The sequence below is a fragment of the Cajanus cajan genome, chromosome 11, assembly GCF_000230855.2.
Source record: "Cajanus cajan strain Asha chromosome 11, NIPB_CcT2T_4, whole genome shotgun sequence".
Lineage (NCBI taxonomy): Eukaryota > Viridiplantae > Streptophyta > Magnoliopsida > Fabales > Fabaceae > Cajanus > Cajanus cajan.
The window spans coordinates 44,321,972-44,337,170 of record NC_138527.1 but is presented as its reverse complement, the minus strand read 5'-3'; the positions used below and the strand labels follow the sequence as shown (position 1 = coordinate 44,337,170).

Below are 15,199 nucleotides of genomic sequence, written 5' to 3'. Positions count from 1 at the left end.
CACAAGAATAGCTTTTTAACAAACATAAAAATAAATATTTCTTACTTTGGTATTCCCAAAAATAGAAAAGGATTACTTGAAAGAAAACCTGTCTATAGCTTTTTGCGTATTTTAGTAAATTGGGGTGGTTCTTTTACGTGATTACGGTGTTTCCAAACACATGAAAAGTCTGCCTTATGCCTTTCCGATCTATCCTAATTACCTAACACACTTAGCGAATCACGAAGCTTAATAAATTGGAATGAATCTTTCTCAAAATAAAAAAATAAAACCAAAGTAGTTTGGTTGGCTATAGCTAGACGTTAGTTAAACCACTAGCTAGGAATGGATCTGTAAACTCGTGCTGAGAATGTTAAACAATTATAGGCCTTCATACTTTCAAACATAATTGTACAAAAAATGCAAATGTATGTGTGCAGGGTGGATAACATTATATATTTTTTTTTATCATTCTAGTATTTTATAGTAAAAAAGAAAACTAAACAAGAAGCAGCAAGTGAAAATAAGATGCATACATTATATAAAATTATAAATATTCATGTATACTCTTTAAAATATTGTTCGGTGATTTAACATTTGTGTTCTTTAGATAAAGATAGAGGCTTAAATATGAAGTCAACTCGAGATTCTAATTTACACAGCCAACAAAAAAATATTGATGAGAGTAAACTTCCGAATGTCTAAAAGAAAATAGAAACATGAGCACTATCTTTCTCTTTTCCCAATCTTATTCTTTTGGCTGTTCCAATGAACGGTTGTTATCTAATCAAATAATGCAGGAATTGTCAGAAAGAGACGCTGGTGGTTGGGGGCTATGGAGGAGAATGAGAATCAATGCAAGTCTGAAATTTGAAAAATCAACTTATACCGACCAGGCAAATGAGAAAATTAGCTCATCCACATTCCAGATACAAACAGGTTAGAGTATAGAAGTCAGTTAAAAACAAAATGAGCATAGTACTAAACAATGGAAAGATGAACACAGCCACAAATAAGTGTTTCATTCTCTCACACTTTTCCATTTCCCCATTTCTTTCAATTTAACTCGGAAATAAGGAAATAGAAGTATCTCTAAATTGATCTTCACCATTAGTCATTACTCATTACCATATTGGTAAAACTCTTTCATACAATTACAAACAAAGAAAAAGAAAAAACTTAATATAGATTCTATCAATTACTACATCTCTATTTTTCTTCTTTTTCATACTTCATCAGTCTTACTCACTTCCTTGATCTCCAAGCTGTTGTAGAAAACAAGGAGCGGTCTTGCCAGCAAATCATTACACTACCATTTTCCTCCCTCATCCTATATCCCTCACAACCATAACTCTGCAGGAACCTCCTCGCCTGCAACATGCCATAATAGCTTAAAGGTATGTTGGCAAAGCCAGACAAATCAAGCCTTTGGAACCACTTATCCATCTTCTCATGCCTTTCCTTTCTTTCAGATCCCTCACAAGCTATGATGTTCTTGATCTCCTCACCAAAAAGCATCTTCTCAATCTTCAATCTCTCCAAGGATGCTCTTGACACAGTGGACTCCAAACAATCAAACAATGCTGCATAAGAATATAGAGCTTCTAGCAGCCTCTCCATCAGGGTTGAACCGTTGTGATTAGAGTCTTGCTCAGTTACAACCATGACCTTTGGTGATAGCCCCCACAAGGCATTGAGAAAGCTCTCTGAATTCATGGAAGCAGTTGACGACCCCGGCGAGGACGAGGCGGAATCAGGGCTAGGGCTGTAGCCATTAACCATATCCTTTTCAAGCAAATCACCCAGAGTGCTTTGGTTCATCAGCAGGACCTTGTGCAGGTGAGTTGCATTCGAATTTTTGGACAAAAGAGGAGACTTTCTCCGCGAGGCATCATCATCCAAGGCCAAAAGGGAATGTAGCTGCAGAATAGAACTTATTGCTAGTGCCTCCCCAGTCTTCACACGAAGTTTGTCAAAGTCAAGATTTTCCAACTTGCTGACTATAGGATTGAATTGGAATGGAATATCCAACTTTTCAGCCTCTTCAGTGAGTTTATGAGCCATCTGATCCAAAACCTCCTTCTGCTGATGGACCCCAGTAATTCTCAAATGTGGAGGGCCTTCAAGGCGTGCACTCAAAACTTGGAGGAGAGCAATCCACTGCGCCGGTTCGGCAGCATTGAGATCAATTATATGCACCATTTTCTCCCCTTCCATGGCTTCAACAATAGCCTGATTTGTCAAAATATAGGCCACCTTCAAGAAGGGGAAAAGCTCAAAGAAGAGCTTCTGAACATGAATTTCTTCAGAAACCATAACTATTCTGGTGGAATTGAGAGCCCTGTGGAGGCCAGGCCATGTTTTGAGTATCCGATCAGCGAGTGCTTCAGTGAAGTATGAAGCGATTCGCTGCATAGTATCTCCATCAGGAGATGCAAGCTGTGAAATCTGCTCAAGAATGGTGTTTGCATTTTCAAGGCTACCAGCAGCCACATGATTTGCACAAGTGAGCAGCAAATGGATCAAACACAAACCCCTTTCCTCAGATTTCAATTCTCTGTGCCAAGGATAGGGAGATCCTATGCCAGGTGAAAGAGACATCATGGAAAAGAACTGAAGAGGTGAAGAAGTCACAGAAGACGACCCTTCTTCTTGAAACATGGATTCCATGTAAAGAATCTTCAATCTTGGGATGAACAGAAAAGAGGTGAATGGTGATTATAAAGGCGTTTGAGGATAAAAGGATATGGTTTCCACTAAATTGAGCAGAAAGTTACGGAAGCGGTGATGAGAAAAACTGGAAAAGGGGAACCCTACCGACAGCGCATAAACGGAACCGAACGAGGAAAAGGGAAACCGTTGATGGGTTTTGAAATTGAAGAGGAAGCGAGAGAAAGGCCCATGAAAAGGCGAAAGCTTGGGAGTGGGAACAGACTGAAAAAGGCAGAAGCGGTTAAAGGGGTATTGGCGTGGGAGAGGAAATCAATGTAGGTGGTGTTCATGGGAAGGGAAGGGAAGAGAACGTTATGCGTGATGCGTGTAATGCGTGAAGGGGTGGGTTCTGTTGTGTTGTCTTTATTCTTTTGTTGTCCTTCACTTCACTTCACTTCACTTCACTTCACTCGTTAGTGGTTAGAAAACGTGTTTGTTTGCGGAGTAAGGGTTGTGTTTTAGACGCCTTCTTTTGTCTTTACCTTGGGTGGATAGGGAATCGGGGCTGGCCAAAGGGGTTTTAATATTCCCTAAGGTTGCAAGAATCCAAACATGCCTTAGCAAAGACAAACATTGGCCTCAGATTTGTCTCCTAGCGGGGTGAGTGAGAAGGGCAAGAAAGCTCCCAAGGAATGGTTTTGTTTTATTTCCAAAGACCATACAATACAATTGCTATTATCTTATTCTATAAAGACAAACAGACAAGGATGTTAGGGAAGACTCCAAAAGTAGATTGTACATTTATCTCTATTTGTGGATTCTTAGGTGGCACTTACCATCTGCCTTCCGTTTTTCTTAGGAATTCCCAATTTTCTTAGGAAATTACCAAACTCGAATAACATGCCAGCTGACTTCCTGGGTAGGTGCCGCGTAATCAAATTGGATAACTCTATCTATTCTTTGCCTTCTCATCTTTCATGTAAGGATTTGTTTTTAATGTTTTACTAAAACTCTCCTTTTTAAGAATAAGATTTTCAAAACAATTATAAAATGTGTTTATTGTCCATTATCATTATTTTTTTAATAATTTTATACTTAATTGTGATAGGAAAATTTTATTCTCAATAATTTATAACAATATTTTTCAATTTTTAAAAATATTTTATTCTATTTTTATCGAATATAAAAACATTTTTTTATTGTTTTGAAACTAAAGAAAATGATTGAAACGAAGAAATCCCAAATATGTATATAGACATGAGTACATTTGAATCAATAATTATATTTGATGTCATATACTTGTTGCATATCATAATAAGTGTTATGTTACATATCGTTATACAGATATGGAAAAAATAATAAATAGATAAAAAAAAAGAAGTAATTTTAATAAATTAATTTTTTTATTTGAAACAATACAACACAATAATAATTTTTTTTAAAATATTATTAGAGGTAATGATGAAAAAAGAAATGTTATATTAAAATATTAAAATAATAATAATTTTGATATTTTTTTCTTGAAAATAAAAAAAAATAAAAAAAACTTGAAATTTTAGATTAAAACCTCTCCAAACCTTAAAAATTCAACAACATACATATTTAGTTAAAATTGAGCTTAAATAGAATGAGATTGTGTTGACTTGAACTAAGACATTTAGTAAATAAAATAAGAACTAATTATAATGACATTTCCCCAAATTTATTATAATAATATTAATGAATTTAATTAAATTTATACTAACAACGTAAATATTTTTTATTATCACTTAATAAAAAAATTACTTCCTCAAAAAGTATTGTTTGATTTTTTTTTATTCATAAAGATCAATATAAAATATCTCGTGTTGATTTTTTTATAAAAAATTACTGTTAATTAAAGTCATTTTTCTTAATTCATGAAGCAGTATTTGGTAAAATAAGAGATTTATTAATGTTAAGGTTATTTTAAAAAAATAATTATATGGTTCTCTGACCAAAAGTTATTAACTTGTTCTCTTTAGTAAGATTTGATGACATGAACCATAGTTTTAAAAACTGGACCGGTCATCGAACCGGTTAAGGTACTGGGTTAGTGGGTCAAAGGTTGAACCGATGGGTCATTAGTTGAACCGCATGACTCGGTTTTTATTTATTTTTATTAAAAAATATTTATATTAAATATATTTTATACTTATAAATTTTAATAAATTCACATCTTATTTTAAATTTCAATTTTTCTATCTTATTTAAAATTATTTTTATTTTTATTTTGTAAAAAAATACATAAAAAATTACATGTTAAACGGTATATTAATACAAATTAAAAATATAAATAATATGTACATATATAATATGCTTACAATTAATATCACAAAATAATATATGTAATATTTACATAAATATTATATTATTAAATATATAATTTAAAATTAATAATATATTATAAAAGTTATTTAAGTTGTATATATTACAAACAAATATATTAGAACAAGTAGTCATTGTTATATTTAATAAGACTCCTTGCTTTTTCATTAAGAGATTCAATTTTCATTATTATTTTTTGTGATTTATGGTCCCTTAAAAAAATTTAGAAAAAAGAAAAAGAAAAAAAAAATGGTTGAACCGGTTTGACCCACCGGTTCACCGGTTGAACCGGAAAATTGACCAGTTCAATCCGATTTGAAACGGGTCGACTGCATAACCGATCCAACTTAAGATTCGGACCGGCTGGACCACCGATTCCCGGTCCAACCGGTCCGACCGGCCGGTTCGGTCCGGTTTTTAAATCACTGACATGAACTCAATGTACATACCACTTTACTCTTTTGAATTTAAGTTATTTGAGAGATAAAGTGCTCTTGCTTGCGGAGTAGGTTTTTTTAAATCGAATTTTTTTTTGTTTTGTAATTTGTGTTGAGAGTGCCCATAAAGGCACGAAAGAAAAGGAAACAAGGAATGGGGGATGCGGAAGCATTTCCATATTTTTTCTTTCTCAATTTTTGTTTTCATTTTGATGGTTGTTTTGTATTGGTGGTAGACGACGGGGAAGACGAGGAAGAGGAGGGGAAAAAAAAAAAAAAACTGCCGCCTTCAGAATCAGTGGCTGCTTACGGCGTCTGACGGAGGAGTCTTAAATCTTTATGTCATTGTCTAATTTATAATAAATAAAAAAATTATATATATATATATATATATATATATATATATATATATATATATAAAGTTAAATCATTTTTATACCACAAAAATTGATCTACACTGGCATATGGGTGGGTGGTGAAGCCGTCCATAATAATATACATTATTCTGTAATGTCCCTTTGAGGACATCTGATAAAATTGGAACAGTACATTATTATCCCACCTTAAATATGTTAATGTAAATTTGATCTCTTCCTCAATTTACACCACAATCCATTTTTGGTATGAATAGTTGCCCCAGTAACGAGTTCCACCGATTCAGGGGTCCCCTTCAATTCCACGTCAAAATTCTGGAGCAGCATAGTCAACGCTACAGTGGACTCCATCAGAGCAAATTGGTCCCCAACACATTTTCGTGGTCCACCACCAAAAGGCAAGAATGCAAAATCCGATATAATCTGATCGAGTTAACATTGTCAATGTTAAAAAATGAGACGCAAAAACATTAAAAAAGAAAAAAGGAGCTGGAAGCAACCTCGTTAGGATACAAGGCTCCAGGACTTCTCGATGGGTCAAAACCAGCCCAACCTTCAATTTCATCATTCTTGTTTTGCACTAGAAATCTCTCTGGTTCAAAGTCATGCGGACGGTTCCAAAAATATGGAGATCTATGGAGATTATATACCTGGATATAGGAATATTTGTGCAGCCATACAAATATCAAGTAGATTCAAAATACATGAAGTGAAATCATGCAAAATAACCACAATCACAGGACAAACTGTTGTATTGAAGTGTTAGTGGTAAACCAAGTTATGAAAACTCTTTTTTTTTATAACAAAGATGGCAGTAAGGATAAGGATACTTTTTTTTTGTCGGGAAAAGGATAGGTTCCTCCACGAGTCCCCGGAAAAAAAAAAGATAGGTTACTCCAATACTAACAAACTAAACAAAGTATTAATGGTATGTCTCGGATCCTGAAGGCAATGACCCCTTAAAGGATTTCCTATTTCCCCACGCACAAGTTATAAACAAAAAACTTCCTCAACTGTGTGGGCACTGTGGGGGGGAACTCCCACACGGTACCCCTCTCTTGGTTGTTAAGAAACTGTGAATTAAATGTGCCATTCTGATTTACAAAAGGGGACCCTGTCAGTTCCTGTATAACGTTGGAAAACTCTAGTCCATAAAATCCATGCATTTGTTCATAAATGAATTAAAGAGCCACGTATGTTTGTACTTACAGAAACGAAGACATCGGTCCCAGCAGGAATTGCATAACCATCTTTTTCACCATTGTGCCCTCCTGGAGGAGTGACATAAGTCCATAGATGCAACATCTCAAATGGAAGCAATAAACAAAAGCTAACTAATAAAAATTAACTAGGCAAGAAAGAAAATAGTCACGTCACTTAGTGAATATAAAAATTGTAGATCGTAAAATCTCAGCTACAGAAAACACAGATCCCTAGCAAGTTTACTCATTTACAGTACTGCTTGAAGATGATGCATAAGATGTGTAAACAACATAAATCTGTTTGACCTCGTTCACTAATTAAATTCATATCTTTTTCAAATTTCAACCAGAATTAAGTTAATGCATACAAATTAAAGAATTTAATTAGAATGGACTAATAATACATAAGTGTTTTACACTATAATCCAATTATAGGTTGTCGTATAGAATATGATTATTGGCTTAAAAAGTCATATATAAGGTGATTTCTAATTGGTTGGTAATGTACAAAGGTGATTTCTAATATAAGTTTTTGTGACTAGAGTGCAGTGCATTTGGCAATAGTGCAATGCCAGAATCTGTTATTCAGATATCGTTATCTTTTTGTACAATATGCTTGTTTTGTTCTGTCTCCTTGTCTCATACGCACAGGAAACTGATTTGCTCTTTTGAACTGATGCATGTTCTTCATTATGTTTTTCTTCCCCATTTTCGGAGGATTTCTGATTGTTCTGCACTGTATTCTTTTTCAGTCCGAATTAATTCCTTTATCTCTATTTTGAGGTTGGTATTTGTTCTATATGTCAAGTTCTGTTATGTAGGAGACTTCCAATCCATGTAGCCCAAGCTAATTGGGCAAAGCATGATATCAATTAAGAAGTCCAAACAATAAAATATACATACATGTTCAATCGTCATGATAGATCCATTATTCCATTCCCTAACGTGTTCCTTTACTTTCATATTGCGTATTGATGGTTGGGATTCTAAACATTTGAACAATTTTAGTGCTCAATATTTAGATACCAGGCGATAATAAGAACAATAACATAATTCGTTCCATTCCATCTTTATTAAGTAATCAGTAGAAGCCAATACCTGGTAAAACATCAGAGTTGAGTGAACGTCTGATCAGCAAAGGTGGTTGGGGGTATAAACGAAGAGCCTCCACAACAATCAATCTAATGTACCTGAAAGCATACAAGGTATTTAACAATTAACAAACTAGTTTAATCTAGTAGCTAAGTCCAGCAGAATGTGATTTTGTTTTTCATGTAGATGTGACATATTTTGCTCTTTTCACTAGAAAGTAAATTTATTGTCAATTTGTTATAAATTTAGTTAATCTTTCTGAATTCAATAATGGCTATCAAAGAGATTCCAGTAATAAAAAACGTAAATATGAAATGGGAACCTACTGCAATGTTTTAAGTGATTCAAATGTTGGCTTCCCCGTACCCAGCACCAAATCTATCTCTGCTTGAGCCTTCTTCATTTTGCTAGGATTCTGCAATAAGGAAATTGGTAAGCAATACGATGGTTTAGCACAAAGAGAAAAATCTGAAAAGATAATCATGACAACCAACAATCCTAAGTTGTCTATCATGAACAGGCACTTTTAGGTACATTAGACTAACATACTTGAGCTAGGAGGAAAACTGCCCAAGTAAGAACAGCAGCCGTTGTTTCATGACCAGCAATAAGCATTGTCATTAAATCATCCCTCAACTGTCAAGAGAGAGAAACAAGTAAAGAAAGCCTACATTGAAATGCTTCTGAAATGAAACATATTGTCCAAAAGCAGTTCAACAAGTTATCCAAAGCAACCAAATTTTAGCCACGAAAGTTCTTTTGTAAGCATAATGGACCAGGAATAGATATACCTGACTATCATCAACATCAGCTCCCCGCATATCAACCAGGAAACGCAGAAGACTTGCATCCTGTAAACTTCCATCTTAAAAAACTGGTATTTACAGAACTCCTAGTTTTCTGGGAATTATTCTGATAGTTTAACATAAGCAATTGACATTAAATCCATTAAGAAAAACACACACCTTCAAATTAATGTAATCTCTCTGCTGCAATTTCTCAACATCTGTTTCCTGCAAATAGAATGTAATCAAGACCATGTCATGTACAGTCAATATAATGTGACAGTCTAGCTAAGATACTGATTCCTTCCTGCGACCAATCATAATATTCAATCATGAAATCAAAGTATTAGCTAACCTGTCTGCTCTCTTTTGCATTTCTGATAAGTCCATCAAGACAAGTATTGATAATCTTTAGGTCATCCTGAAACTTTCTTTGCCTTGGGACTATCCACTTTGCCAATGGAATTTTCCAATAAGGAATGTAGAAAGTGGATCTATGTTCAGCTTCAAAAAGAGTGCCGTAGACAGCCTATAACAGACATAAAAGCAGAGGGTATGAGCTCTCCTGACCAATGGTAAGTGAACAAATAAAACATTATGGTCCGGAAAATCGTATTCCCGACATGGCCTAAAATTTTGTCTTGCATTTCCAGAAAGACTATCATTAAATAAACAAGCAGTTTATTACTGACAGTACGATAAACTTTGGAGAATTAAGTAAGATGTGTTATCCACTAATATTGATCATAAGTCCTTAGTTTACCCACATAACTTTTTGTAGGATTTATCTCTCATTGTGTAACATTAAGAGATTGAGCTTCTGGAGAACATAATTAATATAGAAGTACACTAAATAGGTAGCTAGACACTTTTAAGGAGGCAAAATATAAGAAAATTAGCTCGTCTACTTTCATTTACTATCAATACAACATTAATATATACTTGAAATGCATAACCTTTTAGTCAAACCTTAATAACAGGAGATTCTTTGGTGACAGAACCAAAGTCATAGTTGAACACACCAAGCCCAATAACATCAAGAGCCAAACTGGAAAACTCTGCCTCAAGATCCAATTCAATTGAGTTAGCTCCATCATAACCCTCTCCTCCAAGAAGCTTATTAAACTTCAATATCGTTCTTTCTGAACAAGTTGTGAATATTTTGACCATAGCTTCCAAGTATGAGTTATGGAAAGCAGGAGCAATAACTGCATATTTTATAAATATCCAGTAAAAGAAAAAAATAATAATATTAGGTTACATTCATAAAACTCTTGACATTATTAGGACAGGAAAGACAAGGTATAGAAACCAATGATGAGTTAAATGTTATTCAGACTCATAAGTTGTAAGTTGTAATAGATTGCTGTATTAATTCAGTTAATTACTGCAGTCTGTAAGAATTGGAATTCACCGACTTTACTGAAGACTAAACTCCACCAAAGAATCTGGGACCACTTATAGTGGAGTCTCCCCTTTCAACCACATTTTTTTCATCCACCTTTAATAAAAAGACTTTTTAAAAAGCCAAAGTTTGATATTTTTAATAAATAGGTCAAGTTAGGTCAACCGCAAGGCTCCTAATAGGCCATCTAGCCTATTTCCACCCCTGGATAGAGTATATGCATTGCAATTTTAGTAAGAGACAAGAGGAATATGACTTGGAAGTTAAAATGAGAGAGGAAATATCATACCGCATGTTTCTAAGTTTAAATATTTTCTTACCAATATTACAAATAATAGGGAAAGTTAATGAGGTTGCCACATAGGATACATGCATGATGACTGAAACAGAGAAAGACATTGGAGGGATATTTATGATCACAAAGTACCAATCAACCTCAGACAAATTTTATAGTACTTTTATGCTTGACTATACTATATATTAGTGAATGTTAAGTTGGATGAGTAGCCACACAAGAAAGGACATGATACGGAATAATTGTGCACATGGAGATATTGGTGTGACACTGATTTAGAGAACAATGACAAAATCAGTTAAAGTGACTTTGACACCCACAAAAAGGCCACTGAAAGCACCGAAGAGGTGAGTGAATTTTATGGATTTTTAGCCCTATGAAAAGGGAGAGGGAGGCCAAGAGGACATATGAACCATGATCACCAATTTTATGGATTTTAGCCCTATGAAAAGGGGGAGGGAGGCCAAGAGGACGTATGAACCATGAAGATTTGGTCATCCTTTTCTAAAGTTGTTAAGAGGAATCTCATGATCAAAAATATCTGTGTAGATTTGGTCCTTAACCAAGCTAAATGATGTATGAACCATGAAGCTGACCTCACATAGTGGGATGAAACTTTTGTTGTTGTCTTTGTATGGCACTTTCTTCTATACATTATTTTTCCTATAAAGGAAGCATATATTAAAAGAGGGGAAAAACTCAATGGGGGATGTCACTATAAACTACAAAGATAATGAGAGAAAGAAAACTAATCAGCTCAAACAAGCATCCCAATCTCTTTGCATATCAAATATTTGAAAATCCAAGAGCATAAACACAAAAAGAGGCTAAGAAATCAAGACCGTCTCATAAAATAGGTGTGGAAATGACCTAAAAATATTAAATACAGTTTGCACACCTCTTCTTCTTTGCTTCCAAGTATCAAGGTCTGCTGGTATAAGTCCTTTGCCCATTATTGGTTCTAGGATATCAGCAAGCATTCCCTAGTTTTTTAATTAACAAGCAGGTGCTGAAATTAGAGAAATTTTGAAGATGATTTTAAAATGAAATAAAATATAGAAACTATTTAATGAAATAGGCACATATATATGCCAGAAAACCAACATATCCAAGCTTGCACAATCCAAGGGCAGCACATGTTTTACATTTGGCTTAGCTACATTTTAATGGGCAGCCCACTGGTCACAGAATTTTTCACAAAGGTTTACATTCAGTTGGCAGGATTTACTGTACTTACAATTAAGAAAAAAATCCTACTACAGGATCTAAAGGATTTAGTGCAGCTATTTATTTATTTTTTCTTTTACAAAAATAATTTATCAGCTTCGACAGCTACAAGGCATCCTCATCCTGCTCAGTAATGGCCATAAAAACTTAGCCTGTAAAGTTCAAAAGTTTGTCTTTTTCATAAAACTAATGAGGGTAAGTCAGGGTGGAGTTTATTAGCCTGTAAAGTTCAGAAGCACAATGTCATTTTCATAAAACTAATGAGGGGTGAGCAGAGGAGGAGTTAATTTTATTATGAAAGTTCTTAGTTAGAAAGAGGGTAGAGGGTCGACAGGGAACTGGTTGAAGGATAGAGAGTTGTAGTTTTGTTGCAGGAAACTACAGTTGAGATTTAAGAAGATGGACAATTTTTTACTTTATAAAATGTAAGATGGTAAGAGTAAAAGTATACTCTTCAAAAATCAAATCTAAATTCAAATAGCTATCAAATATCACTGAAAAACATTTTGGAATTTTCCATTTCTTATTTTCTGGCTCACGTGGACATAGATTAATAATGGTAAGTTTGCAGGGGATGAACTCCACTTTTCAGTTAGCCAAAATAACATTTTAGTCCTTTTCAGATTCAAACTTCATATGAATGAAGACCAACAGGATAATTTCAGACTTTTCTTTGGAAAGGATACCACAGATAAACAACCACTCTGACAATAGACTGAACCAACTGTAACAAAAATCAAGTGAGACCTGAGATCATACCTTGTCATAAGAAAATGCATTCTCTCGCAGGATATGTCTAGCAACTATGGGATCTGACACAACAACAAACGCTTTTGGTCCAAATGCAAGTTTATACACCGAGCCATGCTGTGTCATGTTCAATAATATCCTTAGATAATAATTAGAATATGACTGACAAGCAAAGTAAAATATGACGTTAAGAGTAAACAAGATAAATTGAGCAATTTTGTGAGCAAACTATACATTCTCCCACACACACATATATAAGAACAGAAATTTTTTTGGACTTTGGTAACGACAGATAAATAGGAACAAAATTTTCTTTAAAAAAAAATGACAATTAAAAAGGAACTGAGGGAATACTTTGTAAAAGTGAACAAAGTCATCATACATGTGGTTTATAATTGCATAACAGGTGCATAGTGTATTTTCTCAAAATCATATACAGAAACTTAATGTAAAATATGAGACGAGTTAATGATTGAGAAAAATTGAAGTACCTCGATGAACCAATCGTATAGTGAGAAAAAGAGAGGTCGACCTAACAAATCCGAGACTGCACCTTCAGCTTTGGGCATGGAACCTATAGTACCACCACTGAGCAGGTCCGTGAGGAGGTTGCTGGCCTTGTCCAGCAGATTTCCACTTGACTTCTTCCTATCGGTATTAACCGATTGGCATCTACATTCAACACATGCTCCTTCAGTCTCGAATGAAGCTAGCATAATCCATAGGTAGAAATAGAAACGAAGTAAAAGCATGCATGCGTGAGCAATTAGGCGACTGATTTAACCTGATTGAAGAAATTGGTTTGGAGTGAGAAGTGCGAATACGGAGAGGGAGCGGGAAGTGAACGGCGGATGAGGTGAGAGCGAATGAAGAGGAATGAGAAGGAAATCTGGTGGCGTCGGTGAGGGCGGAGGCGGTGGCAGACATGGCGGTGCGGAGAGTATGAAAATATGGTACAGTGAGTGGTATATGTATATATATGTAAATGAGATGAGAGTAGTGGAAACTGGGAAGTGGAAAGTGTGTAAGACGAGAGGATGAGGAATGAACCATTATGGTTAATTCGCTTTTTTTTAAATCATTATTTATTACCAAATCATCTCCTTTACTCTTCAATAATTAAAAAGAGCGGAAAGTATTTTTTCTTAAAATAAAAAATAAAATCAGCAATCAATAAGAACCTGTCTAGAAAAAAAAAATCTTAAATTCCAGAAATTAATGTAAGAGTGAGTTTCGGGAAAATTTTTCTTAATTTCATTGATATATATATATATAGAAGATTTAAACGACACTGACGTAATTTTTACTAAGTATTATACCGCTCAATAATTTTATATTAAATGTAAATTTTGAAAATTCAACTGTTAAGTTGAAAATTCATATCTCTTAGACTATATATATCAAATTTTATATTAATCTAAAATGATTTGATACTTCATTCTCATAAAATAAAATTGACGTAATATATACATTTCAAAATATACTAAAATATGAACACTTTGATTACTTTCAAGTTGTTCAATTTTAGCAAAATTTAACATATATGATTTAAGAGATATGAACTTTCAATCTAACGGTTGAATTTTTAAAATTCACATTTAATATAAAATTATTAATAGTTAGATTTTAAGTGATAATATTTAACAGATTTTTTAATACATTTGAATGTAAAGATTAAAATAATAATTTTTTTAATTACAAATACTAAAAAAATCAATTTTAAATTAAAAATACTAAAAATAAATATATCCTAAATTTGATTAATTAAAAATATATGTAAACCATATATATAAATATAAAAGACTCAAACATCTAATTAATCAAAAATTAAAAAATTAATTAATTTAGTTGATAATAATAATTTTTTTTATATTTTTATATTTATTTTTTAAAGGTACTCCTATTATTTCACTCTTAAATAATATTTATTTCTCTTTTAATCAATTAAAGTATGTATGTCATATACTACTTCTCTTATAATTAATAATATTTATTCTCCTAATTTCATATCTTTTAAAGATTTTATAATTAATGTATTTTATTAAATTAAAAAATATATTTTAATTAGAAATATTTAATCTAAAAATAATTAATATATTAAATATTATGATGTGGATCTTATATAAAATAATAAACAATTATTCTAAGTTGGTCTTATAAATAAGAATTGAAGTAGTATTTTTTAAGAAAAATATTGTTAAGTAAATTGTATGTAATTCTTTTTTATATAAATTCATTATATTGTATGTATGTTTAATCGTTCAGGACTAAAATTTGTAATTTTTTTAAATAAGTTATTTTTAAATATATAAATAACACAAGTATAAAAAAAAATAAAATGTTTTTATACGCATGAAAAATTTGTAACAAAAAAAATACATATGAAAAACTTGAAATTTATAATTATTTTTAATATTTTTCTATTGAAGTTAATTAATTATGTAAAAGTATGTTTTTATCCCAACAAAATAAGATATCTTAGAAACGCTTGTGCAACAAAAAATTATTTTGATTATAATTAAATATGCTTATAACATTAATCAATTTTCACCTTTTTATATTTTTTTACCTTTTAAAAGTAATTTTTATTACCTTTAATTATTATAACATATATTAATTTTTTAAGATCTATTTGATTCAAAGGAAATAGGAAAA

General features: G+C 32.7%; 2 protein-coding genes across 3 annotated transcripts; both read right to left on the bottom strand.

Annotated features, from left to right (window-relative positions):
- Positions 1–843: 843 nt before the first annotated feature.
- SCL3 (scarecrow-like 3) lies at positions 844–3,313 on the bottom strand. Its single transcript, XM_020374597.3, has one exon. It carries the CDS (start codon positions 2,647–2,649, stop codon positions 1,225–1,227), a length of 1,425 nt encoding a protein of 474 aa, XP_020230186.1. The 5' UTR covers positions 2,650–3,313; the 3' UTR covers positions 844–1,224.
- Positions 3,314–5,844: 2,531 nt separating this feature from the next.
- CYP97B3 (cytochrome P450, family 97, subfamily B, polypeptide 3) lies at positions 5,845–13,585 on the bottom strand. 2 transcript variants are annotated; one of them, XM_083066559.1, is made up of 14 exons: positions 13,329–13,581; positions 13,036–13,216; positions 12,554–12,661; positions 11,466–11,550; positions 9,837–10,075; positions 9,223–9,396; positions 9,048–9,095; positions 8,874–8,933; positions 8,632–8,718; positions 8,409–8,497; positions 8,089–8,180; positions 6,998–7,059; positions 6,289–6,438; positions 5,845–6,211 (listed from the first exon to the last, which is right to left on the bottom strand). In XM_083066559.1, exons 1-14 carry the CDS (start codon positions 13,469–13,471, stop codon positions 5,987–5,989), a joined length of 1,743 nt encoding a protein of 580 aa, XP_082922685.1. In that variant the 5' UTR covers positions 13,472–13,581; the 3' UTR covers positions 5,845–5,986. The 2 variants fall into 2 exon arrangements, with proteins under 2 accessions (XP_082922685.1, XP_082922686.1); XM_083066560.1 differs by lacking the exons at positions 5,845–6,211; positions 6,289–6,438 and adding an exon at positions 6,507–6,912 and having other exon boundaries at positions 13,329–13,585.
- Positions 13,586–15,199: the final 1,614 nt, after the last annotated feature.